Source organism: Petromyzon marinus, chromosome 7 (assembly GCF_048934315.1).
Source record: "Petromyzon marinus isolate PM22_M1 ecotype Great Lakes invasive population chromosome 7, UKy_Petmar_22M1.pri1.0, whole genome shotgun sequence".
Taxonomy (NCBI): Eukaryota; Metazoa; Chordata; class Hyperoartia; order Petromyzontiformes; family Petromyzontidae; genus Petromyzon; species Petromyzon marinus.
This window is the reverse complement of record NC_133673.1, coordinates 313,141-334,879: the sequence shown is the minus strand read 5'-3', so window position 1 is coordinate 334,879 and position 21,739 is coordinate 313,141. Positions and strand designations below refer to the sequence as shown.

The window sequence follows — 21,739 nt, the reverse complement described above, 5'->3', positions numbered from 1 at the left end:
GTGGAGAGAAAGGGCACTCTTCAGTTTTTGAACAGCAGGCCTCAATAAATTCACCCATCAGCCTGCCCTATTGTGACCCCTACTCACGAGATTTTTCATCACTTAAAACTAGTTTGCCTCCTTTCGCGCCTACGTGGAATATAGCCAATATAACCAGGTCATAGAACGTTCTGGTCACAAATGGCATGAGCAATGGGCCACGTATTTGGGAGTTCAGGTCGATTTATAAGGTAGGACTAATCAAATCCAGTTACTTGCTCACTGGCAGTCAGTCACTTCCTTATCACTCTTCTATCACTATTACTCCCAACCATGACTACTGTTCCATTCAACTTTCTTCTTGATTCCTCTACGCACATTGAGGAATCTGTCTACCAGACTGTTTCATCTCATACCCCTCCAGTTCTCTTTTCCAAGCTCATTTAACAACCTAACTTTATCAATTCAAGAAATATATTCACCGTTACCCATTACAACTTTAACAGTGTTTGGGGGCCTTTGGGCCTGTGCTCAGCAACTGTTAAAAAAAATACAGATGTTAGCGCATGGCTTCCCACAGTAGCACCAACCTGATAAAGCGGAGTAGCAAAGGCGAGAGATCTCGAGAATGTGGCTCCACCCTCTCCGGAAAATCAGCCATGGCCTTCCAGAGATGCAGGCGGAAGTTCACATGATCTTGCCGCTCGGGGGACACTGTGAGCGCCAGCTTCTGCTGCCAGCACAGACGTTCAATGCTGCCAGAAGCTCCGTTTGGTCCAACAGCTACATCCTCTGTTTCATAATCATTGTTCAGACTTTCGCGTAATATTCTCTCTGAGGATGTTTGGGGTGGAAAAAAACACAACACATAATTGACAATGTTATTTGGTATTGCTGCGTTGTGCACAAGCGCAAATGACAACAGTGGTACGCATTTGTGAGCAACAGTGGCCTTTACAAGGAAACAGTGAATAGACAACACTTCAGGCAATGGCCCTTCTTCACAGCACAATCCACAGCACATGAAGAAGGGGCATTTGTCCGTTCACATCATCAATTGAATAATTGATATGTAAAGCATAACATTGCTCAAGAACTAGGATGACATACGTACAAATTATCATTTATTTGGCTCCACTGGTTGGGGGAGGGCTTCACGACAGAAAAATTTGGCCAGTTAATTTCTAGAGCCTAACTCAAAAACATCTGTTATCAATAATATTGGTTGCAAAAACATGTGTTAAAAAAAACATAACTCAAATAACATTACACTTTTATTGAAGCAGATGTTCAGATAGTGCATGAAAATGATATTCAGAAACTGTTAGGAAATATTACGAAAATACATCGTGTTTACACTGTACACATGGCTTAATTCGTCACCTCAAAAAACAAACCATAAAATGCACTCATTAAGATACGGGGTTATGTGGATGTTTATTGTAAATATAAAGAAATGGCTGGACTTTAACGACCATGAAAATGATCATAGACGGCACTAAAGTAGGCAGCACGTGCATAAGATAGAACGCGCTAGCTTGGAAGTGGCAGGAATGGAACCAAGGGCAGATATGTTGCTTTTAAAACGATCCCACGGACTGTAAATAATTTAAGCGTGAACAATGACAGGGTTGGGAGAAATATGGACACCTTAAAAACAGTTCAATGTGCAAACTTGATTTGAAGCTTTCGTTACTGCAGGAATTACGCTTTGGTTCTTTCAGTAAAGTAGAATTTTTTAAATTAAATAATAGATTACGACGTTTCGATTGCAACACAAGCAGTCGTCGTCACGTAAACTAAACATCGTAAATCTATTATTTATTGATTTTCTTTCTACGTGACTTTCCCGAAAGAACCAAAGAGTAGCTCAATGTGCATGTTAGCAGCACGGTATGCAGTGCACAGTGTGTGCCAGGGTGTACATTGTACAGACCACGGAAGAGGCTGCTTGCCATGAATGTGGATAGATTTGTGCATGTAGAGTATAAGTGGTGCAGCATGTGCTGGGCAATGCCACTGGTCCCTTGCAAGCCGTACCATTCTGAGAGGCTGCAAGTTCCAGCTGCTCCTCAAATACCTCCCAAAATGCCTTGCTTTTCATTTCCCGAGCATGCGAACTGCCAAACAAAATAACCACTCTTTACACCACAACAATAACAAATATATAGAAATGGTGAGATTGGAAAAAAATTCAGAAAAGTAACTCAAGAAAATAGACATCTACTAATACTCTATTACCATTTTTAAATACAGTAAACCCTCGCTAAGCGTTGGTTCTGGATTAGCGAGTTTTGCATATTCGCGAGTTACTAAATGAAAACTACAGTAAAACCTTGGATTGCGAGTAACTTGGTCTGCGAGTGTTTTGCAATACGAGGACATTTTTTAAATAAATATTAATTTTATAAACGAGCGAGGTCTTGCAATACGAGTACTACGTATACGCTTTGTCTGCCAAGCGTCACGTGATCACAACTGATATACGATTCACGTGACTTTCCCGAAAGAACCAAAGAGTAGAGTTGTCTTTTTTGTTTGCATTTTGACTGCTTGTGTTGTGGTCATTGCAAACATGATGCCTTGAATAAAGGTGTCAGTTTTTGTGCCAGTTAAAAGGGTAAAACCTATTCCTATATCTTTTTTCTGGCAAAGGAGGTCTCATAATGTTAATGCTCACCCCGAGCCCTCAATACTCTGATAGTGCGCTGTTTTTGAGTTGTACGCCTTTTGGCGTCTTCTGGTCCAACACCAATGGAGACTAGGCTCTAAGAAAAGCTGTCTCGGGTGTGGACCAATCAAATTCAAGGACAGTGCATATTATTATCAGAGTTGTCTTTTTTGTTTGCATTTTGACTGCTTGTGTTGTGGTCATTGCAAACATGATGCCTTGAATAAAGGTGTCAGTTTTTGTGCCAGTTAAAAGGGTAAAACCTATTCCTATATCTTGTTTCTGGCAAAGGAGGTCTCATAATGATATACGATTGCTTTGATATACGAGTGCTTTGGATTACAAATACGTTTCCGGAACGAATTATGCTCGCAATCCAAGGTTTAACTGTAATTCTCTATTCGCGACCCGCTGGATTCCCGTATTACGTGAATGTACGTAGTGGCAGACCACCCTCAGGCACGCACAGAATGTTGTTACATTGGAAACTGTCTGTGAAGATTAGGCACATACTCTCTGCTGCCCGCTCAGTCCTCAGTCTTATAATGCATTATTTATTTATTATAGTCATTGTTATGAACCATTTACCCCTATGTTCACACGTACCAGGAACATAACCACATTTTTCCCATAGGAACAAAGTTTCTGCATTGGCGAATTCTGCACTTGGGAGCGTTTTCAAGAACTTAACCGTCGAGGATAGAGAGGAGGGTTTTGACTATGTCAGAGCCACAACATTATATTTCTGTGACCAAAGTCTTATTTGTGCCAACAGAAGCATACACAATTTTAGCGATAGGGCTACGGTAGAGGTTGTAGCAATTAGGCCAAGTGGCTTGCAGTTTACTGTTTTAAGAATGGAACAATAGCTCTATTTCACCACTGATGTGGATGTAACTTGCAGAATATGACCAACTCTTCACGTGTTTACCAATTTTATTTCACTGCTGATATTTGCAACACAAAAAACACACATTATCTTTGATTATGTGCAGTGGTAATTACCTGATGAGTTCCACAGCTGGATCCCAGAGCATGCTGAAGTTAATGTACAGAATCCCAATCAAATACCGCAACGCCACCTGAAAACAGAACAAAGCATTCGTCACACAGCATGGCGACATGTCAAATACGTGAAATATAACTCTGCTAATATATTTTACATGCCTCAGCTCTGCCTATAACACACATATAACCTCATAAAATAACCATACCACACTGAATACCAGTAAGTGAAACGTTTCAGCAAATTGTCTGTGATAATCTCATTCACGCGAACTAAAATGCAATGATAAACACACTATTCTAAACAAAGTTTTCCTGGCTGGATTCCTGGCACAAGGCTAAGTGCACATGTGAGGCGATGTCACCCGTATCCCTCTGTGCTGTGCCTGTTCGCGCATCGTACGGACACCGCGCCTCCCCCTACCCACCCTCCACCCTGCCACATATCCCGTGCATATGTGCGGGATACACTATCCTCTATAATACTATATTAGAAAAGGAGGGGGGGCGGCTAGTTTAAAAACAAAAACACACCTTTTTAAGGGTTTGTAACTCAAGAGTGCAATTTCCACAAAAACTATTTTAAAAATCTAAGTACAAATTCCTGAGCAATGTTAAGCAGACCGGATGATGATTTGGAAAGATGGTCAGAGCATGTGACCATCCCTCAATTGGCTCCATGTTAAAGAGGGAAGTAAACAGTGCTGGTTCTGTAGAATGGTCCCCCTGCCATAGAAATGTGAACTTTACACCAGTGGCTCAGGGTCGTAAAGGGAGATGTGAAACCATTTCACACACTTTAGCGAGGAAACACATTGGCCTTTCATCACTAAATTGCTGAGCAAGAAAGGTACACATTTATGAAAATTACGCAGACACCAACAAAAATGCCCGCCGCCTGCCCCACTGTAAGTGCCGCCGTGCGGTCTGCACACGAATCAACGCGTTCACTGACAGTGATATTTACAGCAGAAGATGGTGCTTGCGCAATCCTTCGCGCACATTTCAAATATCTGCACGTGATTCACGCCACAGCCTGCTTCCCCCCCCCCTCACATCCCGAAAGGCTTCCACATCCCCCCTCCTTCCCCAATCAGGTGAGAAGCGCCGGTGTGTATACACGACCGCCTAAGCCGAGAGAACGGCTTGGCCGCCGTACCTGTTGGTAGGGTCCCTCCGGGATGCAGTCTGACAGCAGGTCGTAGCGGAGCTTGCGCATATGCAGCAGCTTCTCACGGTATTCCGGCAACGTGGGCTCCACCAGCTCTGCTCGCAGGCAGATCTCAAACACGCTTGTCTGCTTCGACGCCTCCTACCCCCACCACATCGCAACACAAACATCAGCGTCGATTTCACCTCCGTACAAGACTTGACAAAAGAGGACGCTTTGTAAAAGTATGCAGATTATTTGGTGATGCTGTTTGGCAGTGGTGCACAGACACAAATAATGCCTTAAAATGGAAAAATATAATAGGTGACTTTCGGACAATAGCCCTCCTTCAGAGCATAGATAGGGAGGCCAGAGACATGGAATGGAGAGACGGAACTATTCACTCCATCTCTCTGGAGCTATTCACTCCATTTCTCTGGCCTCTCAGGTCCTTTGAAGAAGGGCCATTGCCCGAAAGGTCCCTTATTATATTTTTCCGGAAGGCAGCGTTATTGACGAATGCATTGAGTGGTTATAAAAGTTAAATCTACTTACCGCCACTATTTGTTAATTCTGAACAAGTGTGTATGTTATATTCTTAGTTTTTTCGGTAAAGTCACGTTGAAGAGAAACAACAAAATAACAAAATATATATAAAACAATAAAAAATTCTCACGACGTTTCGACCATAACTCAAACGGTCATCATGAGGTGTGAGTTATGGTCGAAACGTCGTGAGAATTTTTTATTGTTTTATATATATTTTGTTATTTTGTTGTTTCTCTTCAACGTGACTTTACCGAAAAAACTAAGAATATGAATTACTGCAGTCACGAAAGCTTTAAATCAAAATTTAAAGTGTGTATGTTGTATATAGAATGGCTGGTGTGTTGCAGGCACACTAGCCACTGCTTTGATTCTCTCCCAAAAACAACACAAGTGTGTGATTATATTCTCAAACTCTTTCACGGTGTGCTCTGCAGCACTATATTTGTCTTATTTCCTACAAAAGCTAACAATGTGTATATATACATTTCAGTCATTACTTTGCAGGGCCAATCTCAAAACATGAAATGGCTGATGATGTATAGGCTTGATGTGAATATTTGAGTGAGGCGTAGAGTAGGTTCTACATAAGAATACAGTAGAACCCCTCTTAACAACCACCCCTGTTAACGACTAATCGTTTAACGACGGGCCTCCAAAGAGCCCAATGTGTTCGCATACCGACCATTCCCCTGGTAACGACGGGCTTTGTAGGTATAGTCATTATTAATGCATTAAGTAACAATGTTCATTTTAATGTTTTTTGTTCATAACGTTAGTATCTTCATGTAGTAATATCCACTGTTTAAATATTACAAAGTACGTTTTTTGGGTGAAGGGTAACCCTTAGATCCTATCGGAACGAATTAAGGCTTGAACGTGTATTTCCTATACTCGCTTAATAACCAAATCGCTTAACGACCGGTTTCGTGGAACCAATTACCATCGTTAAGAGGGGTTCTACTGTACAAGTGCTCCTGGCCGACTGGCTGGGAAGGGCAGATGGAGGGTCACGTCCAAAGGAAGTGTGGGGTTGCTCGTTATCTTGAAGCTAAAGAGGAGATCACACTCCCTCTCCATGTGCAGTCTCTAATCGGCGGGCACCAGGTCGTGCGGGGTTTGACTGGACACCCTAAGCAGGACTGTGGTTTAATTACAAACATCTTAAATACAAACATCTTGCATCTTCCCATAAATAAGGCATTTTTGGGTCAATCACTCCTAAGTTCATTGGATAAATATTCCAACCACGCTAACCACCGATGTTATAATTAAATGTTGAAGTAGGGAATTTTACCTCATCAACCTTGTGAAGATTTACTTCAAAATTATTTAGTATTCTTAGGGTCAGCAGACGCACCTATGAGAAGAGACAAATACAAATATAATTGCAGCAAAGATCATTTGCAAATATCCATTGTATATGTAAATTACCACAAAACAATGTCATTATTGAAAGGTAAACATAATTTAATATATTTTATATAAATGCTTAAGGATTTAAACACGTACTTTGGCAATAGCTAGTTTCTGTGTAAAGGAGGTATTTGACCATAAGCTAGGCTATAGCAACATTTTGGATAAGGAAGACATGTGATCTAAATTAGATTTGTATGTCACAAGAGCCCCATTACCATTGTTCCCTTGCCTTCGCGATGAGCAACACAATAAATGGACATGACGCCTCTTTCCCAGATCGCACCAGCCACAAGGCCTCCGAGGAGTGGCCGTTTTCAGCAACATTGGTTTAATTCAAGCGATATTCAGTATCTCATCAGCAGTGCTCTGCTTATTTAAACCAATGCTCTGTTAGAGGCGTGCCCTGCATTGATTCAGCTACACAAGACGTGTTTTTCCTTCATTTCTAGAAACAGATTAAGGTACCCTTGCACAGGAGGAGGAGAGATTTTTCTCAAGCGGAGGAAATATCTCCAGCAGATGCTGTGCTGAGAGCAGGTGGTGCTGCCCTGTCAGCGCCAGCCTCGTGTAGCACAGGTCGGCCAGCAGCAGCACGGACAGCTCGCTGGGGAAACGCCTGGAGAGCAGATCCACGGAGTTAAACACCCATTCAAAGTTACACACCCATTCATAGAGCCACACACACATTCATAGCGTTACACACCCATTTATAGTCACACACCCATTTATAGAGTTACACACTCATTCATGGTTACACACCCATTGATAGAGTTACACACTCATTCATAATTAGACTCAATCAAAGAGTTACACACTTTCTGCGGGGTGGACAACTGGTGACCTCTGATTTTCAATACAAACGTGCTAACCATTATACCACCACGCCACAATAAGCAAAGAGCAGAGTTGTCCTGGTGAACAGAGTGAGTTTCTTACTGCACCAGCGTGATGACCAGTGGGCAAGGCAAGACAGCAAGCACATCCACGTCCTCCGTCAGGCTGAGCAGCGACGAGACAGCCTGCCTCAGCACAAACAGCAAAAGCCCTGCACGCGGCCCGAAAGAAACGTAAGAGAGCAATCGGTTACTTGAATGCCCCCACAGCGTGGGTGAATATCACACTAAGAAGCCGGCGTATCTCCAGAAGGTGTATTTGAAAAGCTGTCAGCACCAACACGAGGGCAGTGATGGTATGCATACAACAAACATGGAATTTAAACATGCGCAAGGCATTTGGAAGAAGTATTAAAAACAAATACTGGCCCAATACAGCTGTCGACATTACAACAAAAGTAAAAATGACAGTGTTATCGGGATGGGGTCACGAATAAGAAAATCAGAAACACGAGATTCTCTTAAACTGCGCAATAAATCCAAGTGAACCAGCGTAACATAACATGTAATGACGATTTTCATTACATGTATAAATACCAACTCCCAATGTTGATTGGTATGTGCACCCAAGAATCAGTGCATGTACATCCCAAGTGCAAAAACCATTGTGCAGCCAAAATTTAGTTGTCATACGCAAACCCATTGACGTTCAATCTTTCTGGGTTTGCCCGGCAGTCATCATCGGTTTGATGTAACGGCCATCAACACAAAAACAAAGACTGGGCTCTGCTCTATTGTTAGTGGCAAATTCTGCAGCCTTTCATAGGGCAAGATCACACAGGTCCCTCATGATGCAATCTCATGAGGCCGCGTCACCAGGTATTATGGTGCCCATGTTCGAAATGTATCTGGGCTCATCAAGTTTTACGTTTCAAGTTTCGTTTTGTTTCATTTGCAAGGGTGACCCTGGGTCACCAAAATTGCAAAAGCAAAACGAACAAAAGTACAGCAATGAGGTAAAGCCATCAGAACAAACACAAATAAAAAATTAGCACATGAAAAATCTAAAATATTGCAAATATTAATCAATGTTAAATGAAAGATAAATATTCAATTTCCTGCAGCGCAAACAGCTCGGGAAGATTGGCTCAACACGGCAGAGGTGATATCTACGTTACTAAAGAGAAGAACTTTCCTTTCCCCTGTACAAATAAATCTAGGTGATGTGACCATATTTCTAAAAGCCATAAAGTATTGAAAAATTGTGCAACAGCAGCGATCTAAGCTTTCCTCTCCATTATTTAACGCCACAGCAAATCCTTGCAGACACACGGCAGAAAAAAAATCACAATTTCTTTGGCCTTAGCAGATTATAATAATCATAAAAAGATGAAGGTGAGGGAAATTTTATTTCCGAAGTGCTAGATTTGTCATGACGACAAAGTGATCCAATCAAATAACTCACAAATATAATAAAGTAGGCAGAAATATATCAGTCTTCTTGGAGAGCATTAACAGCACAGGGAGCCTCAGAACAAAATGCACTAACAGACACAGAACATACAAAAAACAATGCTTGGGATAATATTCACATGTTAGAATGGCTATTGGCAATCAATATTATACAAATATCACCTGATATTGGCTCGCCTTGGCTTCTGACCACAGCTACTGTTTTATCAATGAGCTCGGAGATGTCATTGACAAACATCTTCTCAAGTGGGCTGTGAGAGAAAGGGGCATTGGTAGTTAAATGCACACATTACATATAATATACTCATACCTTACGAGACTTCTCACTAAATGGTGACTTCAATGACCTTCCCTGGAGCCTTTTCTCGTTATCATAATGCCAGTATTAAAACACCACACCACTTAATGAAGACGATGGCCAAGAACAGGCTGTGCAACAATAAAGACTGCCCCTCCATTCCAGCAGAATCTGCAAGTTAATTTCACAGAATAAAATGCCAAGCTATCATTCTTTTACAGCAAGAACAACCAATAAAACATTGGCATGTGCAGGATTTCCATGTATTATCATCACAACTCCCGTTGAATTACACAAACGTTTAAACCGATGTATGTATCAGTTACACTTATTATGCAATAAATAACAAACAGAAACAATAACAATCACAACCACCGACTCATTCCATCGCATATACAACCCCACATCCAGCATAATGGTGAGCACGGGCACACATGTTCACATTTCTGCATGTGCCACCGAATGCATTCATTGGCATACCGAATATGTGGAAGCACAAGGAGAGTGGCCCAGAGGAGAGGCAGCCGCTCCTCCCAGCCGTCACCTGGCATCTCCAACAGCCCCAGCAGGTACTCCGCTACATTCAAGTATGTCCCCTGCTCCTCCACCGCACTCTTTCCCTTCTTCAGGGCGCTCCTGTCAGCATCCAAGGGACGAGGCCTTTCAAGTAAATTACCGTTCTGCCTTGTCGTGATACTCACCAATTGAGCCTTGATGGCAACAATCACAACCGGGCTATACATAATGCAAATTGCATCTGTTTATTATGCAATTAATTCAACGAGGAAATGGAACCATTAAATCAGTTTGTGTGCTGGTGCTGCATAGATGTTTGCAGCGTGGAACTGTGCCAAGTGCCACTTGCTTTGGAGCAGCCTTCTTCATGCGGCAGTGGTTTGATTGTGGCTAATGATAGATTATGGACTCGTTGATATATAAATGCATGACAAACTCACAAGACTTGTTACTAACGTGGACCAAATACTGGAAATATGTTGCTGAGGTAGAACTCTTAATGTGGAGCGAATGTCCAAGGATAACAGAATTGGAGAATAAGATTTACATATCTAACATGCATCGATACACTTTCCTGCAGTGGAGTTTTCATGTTTCCACATGATGCATTTACAATGTATCATAAGCAAGATGTCATCGTGCTGTGTGGATGAGGCAAATCGCTTCACCTTCGCTGTTTCCCCAAGAAGAGGAGAGGATATTTCTCAAAAGGCATGGAACCATCAGTGGGCGGTGGGGCTTTCCTTAGCACAAGATGGGCCAAGAGGCCCACAGCCATATTTGATTGGTCTTCCTGACCCTTCAGGAAGGAACACTCCAGGTACTGCAGCAGTTGAGGCAAAAAGCGCTGCACAATGAGAAAGGAACAGAATCAGTATGACTTGTGTATCCACCATGGTTGCTTTATGTACAACAAATGAGGCCATAATTTACTTTGTCACTGTGTTATACAGCAATCCCTCGCTAACCGCGGACTTGTCAACCATGGAATTCATGTACACACGGTTTACTATTACCTGTTTACCAATATACCAAAAGTGGCCTGGACGTTTTGATGACCCGCAGGTCGGTAACACCCATTTACAGATTTTGCTGGGTCACGGTTCTCCTCCATGCCACAGCACCACCCGTGGGCCACCCGTGGTGCTGTGTAGCTCTTCAACTGTCCCCTCTGTTTTGTTGCGATTCTCGCAGCACATAGACCACGCTGCTAGTGTTGCTGGTGGTGCTTCTAAAAATGAAAAAGTGTCCTATATGCCGCGCAGCCATAACTGCTGATGGCCGTCACTGTGCCTGCCTCCTCGTCTGTGCCTGCTTCTGTGCCTGTCTCCTGGCCTGCCCACTCATCTGTCATTGATGAACCAAAGAGGGGGAGGATGAGCTGAGCTCCTCCTTCTAACCATCCTTTCACCCATTATCTCATTGTGACCGTGTTAAGTTTTTGTATTTAGTTTGTCGTCCTTCCCCAGCATCTGATTAGCACGGTTGGCTATGTACGGTGCGAAAGAAGTTCAGACATATCGTCATTGTCATCATCGTCATCATCATGGACGTCTATCATCAATATTCAAGGTATGAAAAAAGTAAATCTAATGTATGCTCGTCTTATGTTATTGTGTAATGTATTCAATTTGTGTTTAGTGACTAAACAGGCAGCTTAGTTCAGATATTATGAGCCTGACCACAGCTGGTTCCCCTAACCCCCCCTATTTCCCATAGGGCCCGGAACCTAAACCCCGAAGTTTGCGAGGGATTGCTGTACACTTAAAATCAGGTTTGGGAAAGGATATATTTTTATTAAAGTGTATGTAACAAGTTATTATGTTCTCAAAGTATACAAAAGAACAATGTTGTTCAATCATAGTTGTTATTCCAGCTTCGTGAGCATCGAAACATTACTACACAATTATCAAGTCAATGGGACAACCACTCTTGACTTCTCAAAGGGGTCCTCTTTTTACCTACGGTGGCTGCCCGATGGACCGAAGTGAACCTAACCAGGATTTGTACTCATAACCTTCCAAAATTGAAAAATTCAGCTGCAATGCTAAACAGACAAACTATAATCTTTGTTTGTTTCCGGTAAAGTCACGTATAAATAAAAAACAATAAAATAACATAATAGCGCACGACGTTTCGGTTGCAACACAAGCAGCCATCATCAGGTACAGAAGAGCCAAATTTAAGAGAGAGGGGAAACACACAACCCCAGATGTATACACAGACACTCAAGTAGAGGGAACCAACACCGACACAATAGGGGACACAGAGAGAGAAGCACACCAAACAGACAGAGTTCAGCAGAATTTGGAAACCATATAAAGCAACACAGACGGTCGGTCAAAACACAACCAACGCATAGCCTGGTTGATTACTCTATTTCAAAGATTGCTAAATTGCAAGTTAAGTATGAAATTTAAGATACAGACGGCACACACACACAGACATTCAAGTAGAGCGGACCAGCACAGGTACAAGCACACAGTGAAGTCGCCCCAAATAGGCAGAGAAGGCAAGGCTGAGAGACAATGGGACACATTAGCATGAGAAGGCAAGGCTGAGAGACAATGGGACATTTTAGCATGAGGTATGCATAGAGCAAAGTGGAGCACGGCAGCAAACATTCGGAAGCACCAAGACCTACACACAGGCAGAGACAGCACAGAGAAACAAATCCAAGCACAGACACAAAGGCAGACACACAAGCAGAGATAACACACAGACAACACAAGACAACACAAAGACAGACACAAAGATACAGACCTTATACCTCCCCGTAGAGGCGGTTTAAACTTGGTTCGAAGCGTTCGTGACTGCAGAAATTAATCTTTGTTTTTTTTTGGTAGTCACGTATAAATAAGAAATAATAAAATAACATAATAGCGTACGACGTTTCGGTTGCAACACAAGCAGCCATCATCAGGTACAGAGGAGCTAAATTTACGAGAGAGGGAAAACACACAACCCCAGATGTATACACAGACAAACAAGTAGGGGGAACTAACACCGACACAATAGGGGACACAGAGAGAGAAGCATACCAAACAGACAGAGTTTAGCAGAATTTGGAAACCATATAAAGCAACACAGACGGTCGGTCAAAACACAATTAACGCATAGCCTGGTTGATTACGTTATTTCAAAGATTGCTAAATTGCAAATTAAGTATGAAATTTAAGATATAGACGGCACACACACACAGACATTCAAGTAGAGCGGACCAGCACAGGTACAAGCACACAGTGAAGTCGCCTTAAATAGGCAGAGAAGGCAAGACTGAGAGACAATGGGACATATTAGCATGAGAAGGCAAGGCTGAGAGACAATGGGACATTTTAGCATGAGGTATGCATAGAGCAAAGTGGAGCACGGCAGCAAACATTCGGAAGCACCAAGACCTACACACAGGCAGAGACAGCAGAGAAACAAATCCAAGAACAGACACAAAGGCAGATACACAAGCAGAGACAACACACAGACAACACAAGACAACATAAAGACTTCTCATGCTAATATGTCCCATTGTCTCTTCTGTACCTGATGATGGCTGCTTGTGTTGCAACCGAAACGTCGTGCGCTATTATGTTATTTTATTGTTTCTTATTTATACGTGACTTTCCCGAAAAAAACAAAGCTCAATTCCTGCAGTCACGAAAGCTTCGAACCAAGTTTAGACAAACTATACAAAATATAAAACTCAGAAATGATGCTGTCCCAAAAATCCTTATCTTAGGGCACCACATCCTAATCTCTTGTCCTAAAAACGTGGCTGCAGCGTACACGTACCTGCTCAAAATCTGGCACGTCAAACATTTCCAGGCAGAAATTAATCACAGTCTCCTGGCTGCAGCTGCTTTCAAACACCTGAAAGAGAACGCACACAAAGCTATAAAAAAAACAGAAATCCAAGCGCATTAATTCGTAATTATATCATAAATCACTACGGGTACGTGAAATACCCGCACGGCCAAGCTGTAGTGGAAAAAAAAAGTGCGCGCAAAGGAGAAGGACTGACTGCTCGGAGGAGTTGCTCCACGGCGTGGCTGGGCAGAAACGCGTGCTCAGCCAGCAGGAGGGTGGACACCACCTTGAGCAGCGAGGATGCACGCTCGTGCGGCACTTGGAATCCCTCCAACAGCCTCACCAGCACCTGTTGATTGACATTTGTACAACTCCTTTAATCTCACACACATGAACACAAACTTCGTGCGTGTACTGGAACAAGTAAGGAGACCCTTGAATATCCGTGGGGGGGGGGGGGGGTACTGCGAAATTCCAATACCGCAATATCTAATACTTAAGCCTTACCGAAATTATGGGGTTAGGTAAAAAGGCAACCAAAAATAAACACAAATAAAAGAAGTTTGTTTTATAGTTTGGATTTAAATTAAAGGTCCAGTGGTATTATGGGGTGCACATGGATTACAACTTACGAGGCTGATCTTCTCCGGTTCTGTGACCTTCTTTCCACGCCCGTGCTTGAGCAATGTGAGAATGACCACCAGCAGCCTCTCCATCTGCTCCCAGCCTTCAGCATCACCGTCTCCAGCCAACATTAGGCTTAGCTTTGCAACAGCATCCTATGTAGATGAGCGAATCAAATGAAATCAATGTGCTTATGTAATACAACTGACATGTCACACTCAATAATCATGTACATCTGATCACACCCATTACATAACGAAATATACGCTGATCCAAAAAAGCACTTGTGTCCTTTTGCAATGAGAGATAACTTATATAAACGAGTGATTATGTTAAGGCATACCAGCAGGGAGTCCCAAACCACCGGGCAGTGCTCCTTGAGCATGTGGTCCCCTACCCACTGCACCATCTGGCACAGCGAGTGGCTCACATCCGCCCAGGGAAGAGGAGGCCCCACCTTCGTTCGGGGTCCCAGCTTCTCCAGCATTATCGGTAGCACCTGAAGCATGCAAACGGTGGTCCAATACGTTCCCTTATGAATACCAACAATCTTGTGCCTCACAGCAAGAATAATTACCTGGGTTTGATTCCTGACACTGGGCACCTCTCTGTGTGTGGTTTGTATGTTCTCTGCTTAATTTGCTCCATTTCCACCCACAGCTAAACATATATGGCATTGGTGTTGGCCAAATATCCCAGTGCAGAACCCTCCTGAAAAAGTCTTCAGACTCCAAGTGGTTTTTGTTTTTACAGTACGTAAAAAATAACAGAAAACATGACGTAAGAAAAGTTTCAAAAAGATTAAGTGCTTCTTGTCTGTGATTATGTGAGGAGGATCAAATTTTTATTTTGGGAATGTTGGGACCTAGAAAAGGGCGTGGTCCCTACAAATGATTTCCTCACTGAACTATGTGGGAGAGCTAAGGAGGGCAGTTTAACACATAGGCTTTCGCGACCAATATTATCCATAATAGGTTTTTGAGTTAGATCGCGTAAATATAAATGTGTCGGAAAGGAAGGCACTTTAAACATCATTGGGATGTGAGATCACAAGCTAGCGGGAGTCACACCATTTCCAGGCATGCTGCTTCATATCATGTGATGGTTACGTCATGCCACGCAGAGCACCATCTAGAATGCAGTAGGCAGTAGTGTAAATGTGCCTTCATGAGCAACACACACACATACAAAGCCGTGTAATACTCATACGTTCAAACAGCATGTACGAGAATGCATCGCCAACAAGGAATATTTTGGTCAAATATATAAAACAGTCATAAGTTGCGAGTTTTATGTGAACTACAGCGGTATGATCGTACACTTTACATGAGAGGCGTGCGTACACGCCAGGGTGATACCCAAACCCCCCCCCCTCCTTAGCAGTGGAAGCACACCAGATGCGACTCACCCTGCCAGCGCAGGAGTGGAACTGCATGCGGACCCCCCTGCACATCTGAAACAGCAGGCGACCCAACCCATCGCGCTTGTCCGGGTTTTGCTCCAGGTCGGTAAACATCCAATCAAAGAGAGCGCTGTGGTCAGGAACCTGTTTATCGCATCGGTTACGACAAAAACGCAAAAGCATCGCTCATCATATAATCATTACACAATCATGGCACCCTATTTTGTCGACCAAGTGGAAAGGTAGTGTTTTTAACACCATTGCTGCTAAAGCAGCATGGAAAATATATACATACCTTTATCCCCTTTTTAGTAATTATCTGTATGGCTTTCCAAACTCAATATTATTCCATTGCGATTTCTAATGTCATAATAAAGTTTAAAGAAAGACTCTCGGTGCAGTAAAAATCGGCTTCTTTCAGGGCTAAAAATGTACTTGGGTATGTAACAAAACAGCTCCCTCCTCCATGAGCTGAGGTCACCATATAAAAAACCATGAGAATCACAATTTAGCAATACACCATTTACCTTTCTCATCAGAAAGGCGAAGCTCTCGGCTGCAAAATTTTTGATGTGTTCCTTCTTGTGTGCCAGAAGAGTACTGTACATACTGCACAAACACAAAAAGTGAAAATAAAGCTATATAGATTACCGTTTACGACCACAGCTATCCAATTATCAGCTCTCCAATGTAATGGTATAAGAATTATCAGCTATCCAATGTAATGGTATAAGAGCAAAGGATAAATTAAATACGGACAAGTTTTAGGAATTGAGAGCATTATACCTGAATGCCTCATTGATGTCAAATCAAATAATGAGGCCCAGAAATGAATCAGTCAGAAAACAATGGATCTCTTCAATACGATTCCACGCTGCAACATGGTTACCCATGAAGCAATGTGCCAGAAACATTTGAATTACTTTCCATACAAATGAGTTCGTGCAAAATACATTTTGAAGAGTTTGCCTGTTACCCAATAATTACGAAAGGGCAAGTACATGTCAATCTAAGACTTATCTGGAAACAATCTTAAACTGTAATTCTTAGCAGGCACCAATGGTGTACAGTACAGTTGCCCACTATTTTTCACAACTTCTCTCTGACCTATGTTATATGAAGGGCCACTGCCTGAAGCATTAAGTATTATTTTTTTATTTATTTCCTTTAAGGCCGTAATATTATTGACGACCATATAGAATTGAGGGGCAGACCTGTAGACATTCTGGATGTCCCGAATGAGGGGCTTCCACAGGTACTTGTAGAGGTAGGCGAGGCAGCAAAAGGCCCACTCCAGCTGGTCAGTGTCCTGCGTTTGCAATAGCCCCGTCACAATAGAAAAAAACTCGGGAAAATGAGGGTAGAAATCTGCCTGCAAGTCCCGGGCCAGCTGCACAACCAGACTGTTGAAGAAACACACAAGCGTGCACCGTTAGAGACAAAATCTGCACCATCACGCTGAAGACATTGCTCAGGGAACCTGTACAACTACAAAGGTGCAAGTGGAAATTCTGATTGTCTGGCAACTGTCACGATTATATTTTCAAAAATCATATTAAAGTGGTTTCAATATTTCAATGGAATGAAAACAAGTAAAAATGCACTCGTTTACATGGTCACTCATGTACAAAAAAATCCATGTAAAATGCTGAAAAAATCTCTCAATCAATGGCCTAGAGCCATTTACTGCGAATTCTGTCCAAAATTCTGACATCCAAGTCGGTGAATGCTCATCAATATATATAAAAGGGAAATTTGTGAATGTGTTGGTTCAAAATGTTTAGCATACTTCCCGACATGCAACAAACTTGAAATTTGGCATGTGGGACGCTTCCAGACTGTACACAATGCAAAAGTATAAAAGTAGACTTTTGTATTTTTGGGGGGGGGGCACAATAATGCATATATTTTGCACGGCGAGCGGTGACATAACATGTCATGTCACCCGCATGCGGCAGCGTTACGAAGTGTGCCTGCTGACGTCACGCATCCCTCCCCCCCAACCCTCTGTGTAGGCCGTGTATTAATCCAAGACAAGAATCCAAGTCCCGGGCGAAGCCGGGTAGTAAAGATAGTGACAGGATAAAAGTACGGCGTGGGCTTACTCCAGCAGTGGCTGTAAGGCCAGGCTGTTGGGTACTTGTAGGTGTGCTTTGAGGGCCTGGACAACAGCATTTTGGTGGTGTACCAGCTGGGGGAATGACTGGCACAAGCCATTCACCTCTCGTAAAAATGTACCTGCGAACACAAACCGTACATTATACAACCAATGCATACTTATACATGAACATTGGCAGGTATTAAAAAAGTCAAGTTACTTTGCAAAAGAGTATGGGGTATACCTTACCTGCTATAGTCACACAATAATTCAAGAAAAATATTTGTGATCATTTCAAGGTGATAATTAATTTTGAAACTTCTTACACGAAAATTACTGTTTAATGTAATGCATACCAAAATTTTCTGTGGCATTTAGATCCTTCCATTTTTGCAGTCCTTCGTAAAAGTATGTCTCCACCTCCTGAATCACAGAAACAGTACAGTTATACAATCTGAAAATAATGGTTCAGTGAGGACTCCATTTTTATTTTTCCAGCCAGAATATCCAAATACTCATTTATACCTTATTAGGGATAACGGCGATAAATAGTGCCTATAATCAGATGCTTTTCAGACTGTTACGTATTAACGTTCACTAAATTGTGCCAGGGATCAATAAAATGACAAAAAAACTTTTCTACATGTATGTATAAATACATATACTAGCTGATTCAGAAGCGGAAACGTGATGACTGGAACAGAGACAATGCCACTGCTGTCCGGATGAGAGGCCTCACCTCAGAGAGGCTGCCCGTGCGGTCGATCCTGTGGATCACATCGATGTTGACATTCGCCAAACGCTCTGCAAAGGTCAGGAACTGCGGAGAAAAGCGAGAATTAACTTTGAAACAGGATCGACTCATTTTCACTAAATATCACGGGCATAGCTTTTCACGCGAATGATAACATGTACTGGTTGATATGTAACGAAGATATTGGGTCTCATTTGTCTTGCCAACTGTTTAGCCCCATTGGGAGCCTCGCCGGCTTGATCCAATTGAAATCAAGATGACGGAAAGGCGACTGCCACCAGCATTTGGTAGAAAAGGGGGTAAATGTATCACCATTTTATATAAATTCGGCCAGTTTTACACCAACGTCGATGAGTAATTGTCACGGTAATACACGAATAGCGTCCTCACATCACATGGAATAAAAATAAAGTTTTTTTTATCATACCATGTGCAGGAATAGTTTTACTATACTTTTAATACGAGTTTATTTAGTAATACTCTTTAAATTATTGTTTGTTGTTCAACAGCTACTCTGAGGTAACTATCCATGTCTATTTAAAAACTGCTCAAAACAGTTTACATGTTTTATTCTCTCTTCAGGCCGTATTGTCTGAAGTGCAGTTTCCAACTCAAGCCCACATACAGTGTTATTAACGTATTTGTTTTCTCGGATAAGAGGCGTTGCACTGCACACTATGTTTCCGTTATAGGGCAATGTTAAGCAAGTAATCGAATACATATTAATTTATTTGTAATGTACAACTTAACCAGATGAAATTAGCCGTTGAAACACCGCTGCACTTACGCGAAACCTGTTTTCAGACTTGTGGTGGCTCGACTTCGTCTTCATTGTGGAGGCCATTCCGTTGCTCTGTAATCACAAACACGCAGCCTCATTCACGTGTCCAGTGGCCCGTGATCTTGCACCCTGCCTCTTATCGCATCTCCTTGGCCATAAACACTGCGTTGTTGGAATGGAATCTGTATTATCGTCAATAGCGGTATACCTTGTATCTATTATGAGGCCTTCAGTGGCTCTATGTATTCAATGAATGTTTCTGTACGTTGTTCGTAGGGTTTTGATATACAGTACCGCGTACCGGTGTCTCTCTGGCGATGAACCCTAGATGTGGTGATATACCTCTGAGTTGGTGAACCCTGTTCCCAGCTGAATCTCTGAGCTGACGAGCCTTCCGTTAAGAATCAAACCACACGAGGCCTATTCACACCCCGGCTCCTCCGTTCCCAACCGCGAGCTCCAACACGCACTGTACCGCGCGCTAGCTCCACGTGTGTGTACAGTGCCGACGTCACTTCCGAGGTGAGGGTAAGGGGGCGGGGCCTGCACGGAAACGGCGGGCCGCCGAGTACCCCCTCCCCCATCCGCACGACGTTACCGCGCCTGAGAGGCAGCAAGGATCAAGGCTGAATCGATTCCTCGGTTTCACCTTCTCCACATTCGATACAGATGACCGAATCCACGATTTTTGGATTCGAATGTAATATTTTTCTCTACAGGAATCGATTCTGAGTTAGATTCAGTTTCCACCCGCTCCCCCACAAATATAAAGACAGCTCTCAATATTCTTTGGGTCTTTCAGTAAAGTCACGTAGATGGTTCAAAGAAAATAACAAAAAACTACGTTTCGATCACAACAAGCGATCGTCATCACACAAGCGATCGTCATAAGGAGGAAAGATGTGTTGTGATCGAAACGTCGTAGTACCCAAAGAATGTGAATTCCTGCAGTCACGAAAGCTTTAAGTCAAGATTTTACAGCTATAAACTAAACTATTTTTTTATTTTACCAGGTAAAGCCCACTGGAGCTCTATAGCACTGGCTATCACAAATGATAGCTTAACAAAGTGTGGCTGCTCACGTGGAAATTTATAGCAGCCAAATACTTTCTAGATTTGAAGTTAGTAAAATTTAACAGTTCATAGTTCCATCTTATTTACCGGATACTAGTCTAATTTACCGAGTTCTTTACATCCTCAGCGCTCAGCAGTTTGGCTATTTTATTGCGAGTGCAACCATCCGTTTTGGCGGCAATCGGTCTATCCCTACTATCCCCCTCCTCGCGCACCTACAGCCCCGCCCACTCCCCCCATGTACAGCCCCGCCCACTTCCCCCATGCCCAGTATAAAACCCCCTTGACTCCGGCTTCTCTCCCACTTCAGTAAAATGTCTTGCTGTGGTTGTCACACCTGATCATGATTGCTTGTGTTGCAATCGAAACGTCGTGATTTAATTTATTTATCTTTTATTTTGTATTTTCTTTACCTACGTGACTTTATACTCTTTGGTTCTTTCGGTAAAGTCACGTAGGTAAAAATCAAATCATGACGTTTCGGGCGCAACACAAGTGCCTGTCATCAGGTGGAAACAACCCCAGCAATAAACAAATTGCTGAAATGGGAAAAAGGAGGCTGCTTGTGACACGAGGCTATATATATGTAAGAGGGGGGAAGGAGCCAGGGAGGAGAGATAGATGGGGTGCGGGTGTGGGGTAGGGGGGGTGGCGGAGTGCAAGCTCCACACAATGAGAAGTGCGACGTCCAACCCGAGCCCAAGCTCGACACAATGCCGGGGCTGGGAAGTGAAAGCTCCAACCCGAGCTCGAGCACAACACCTCCAACCTGAGCTCGAGTACGACAAAATGTCGCGTCTGAGAAGTGAGAGGGACTAGAGCAGGGGTCACCAAACTACGGCCCGCGGGCCGCATCCGGCCCGCGACGTCAGTCCATCAGACCCGCCGACGGTACTTGAATTTGGTTGATAAAACGTATGGAACATGAGACGTTGTGATACAATTTAAATATTATGTTTAGAATACTAGGAGATCTTCACGCGTGCGGAGACCTCCTGACTGCTATGTGCATTATATTTACTATTTTCAGTTTTAAATTATTGTATCTAGATTTTCTTGTTTATTGTAATGTTTGCTTATTTCGCGCCATCCCAAGTCCTTTCCTGGCTCGTGGTAGCTCCACCTACACTCTGACGTTACCATGGTTTCCATGGCGACGTCATGGCAACACGTTACCATGGTTTCCATGGCAACACACACAAACACGCATCTTTCCCGCCCCCAGATTTTCCGGCTGTCAACACAGGTCCGACGCTCCAGAAATATTTACTTCTTTTTGCCTGTCATCCATTTTATAGGTAGGTAACAAGGATTT

The 21,739-nt window shown here is 42.9% G+C and overlaps 1 protein-coding gene across 3 annotated transcripts in view; it reads right to left on the bottom strand.

Annotated features, from left to right (window-relative positions):
• The window catches only part of UTP20 (UTP20 small subunit processome component), a 128,794-nt gene extending 108,212 nt beyond the window's left edge, over positions 1–20,582 (bottom strand). Inside the window, exons 1-22 of one of the 3 annotated variants that reach the window (XM_032948650.2) lie at positions 20,532–20,582; positions 19,357–19,422; positions 18,555–18,635; positions 18,172–18,238; positions 17,823–17,955; positions 16,932–17,120; positions 16,245–16,326; positions 15,724–15,861; positions 14,659–14,814; positions 14,324–14,470; positions 13,906–14,040; positions 13,677–13,754; positions 10,559–10,737; positions 9,855–10,010; positions 9,239–9,327; positions 7,707–7,815; positions 7,236–7,386; positions 6,649–6,711; positions 4,815–4,967; positions 3,656–3,732; positions 2,020–2,099; positions 570–813 (exon numbers count right to left, since the gene is read on the bottom strand). In XM_032948650.2, the coding sequence (XP_032804541.2) occupies positions 570–813; positions 2,020–2,099; positions 3,656–3,732; positions 4,815–4,967; positions 6,649–6,711; positions 7,236–7,386; positions 7,707–7,815; positions 9,239–9,327; positions 9,855–10,010; positions 10,559–10,737; positions 13,677–13,754; positions 13,906–14,040; positions 14,324–14,470; positions 14,659–14,814; positions 15,724–15,861; positions 16,245–16,326; positions 16,932–17,120; positions 17,823–17,955; positions 18,172–18,238; positions 18,555–18,635; positions 19,357–19,413 (2,564 nt within the window). In that variant the 5' untranslated portion in view covers positions 19,414–19,422; positions 20,532–20,582. Of the gene's footprint in view, positions 1–569; positions 814–2,019; positions 2,100–3,655; positions 3,733–4,814; positions 4,968–6,648; positions 6,712–7,235; positions 7,387–7,706; positions 7,816–9,238; positions 9,328–9,854; positions 10,011–10,558; positions 10,738–13,676; positions 13,755–13,905; positions 14,041–14,323; positions 14,471–14,658; positions 14,815–15,723; positions 15,862–16,244; positions 16,327–16,931; positions 17,121–17,822; positions 17,956–18,171; positions 18,239–18,554; positions 18,636–19,356; positions 19,423–19,651; positions 19,966–20,531 lie in introns of those variants that run through there. The other 2 variants (XM_032948649.2, XM_032948648.2) reach the window with 2 other exon arrangements.
• Between the last annotated feature and the right edge of the window lie 1,157 nt (positions 20,583–21,739).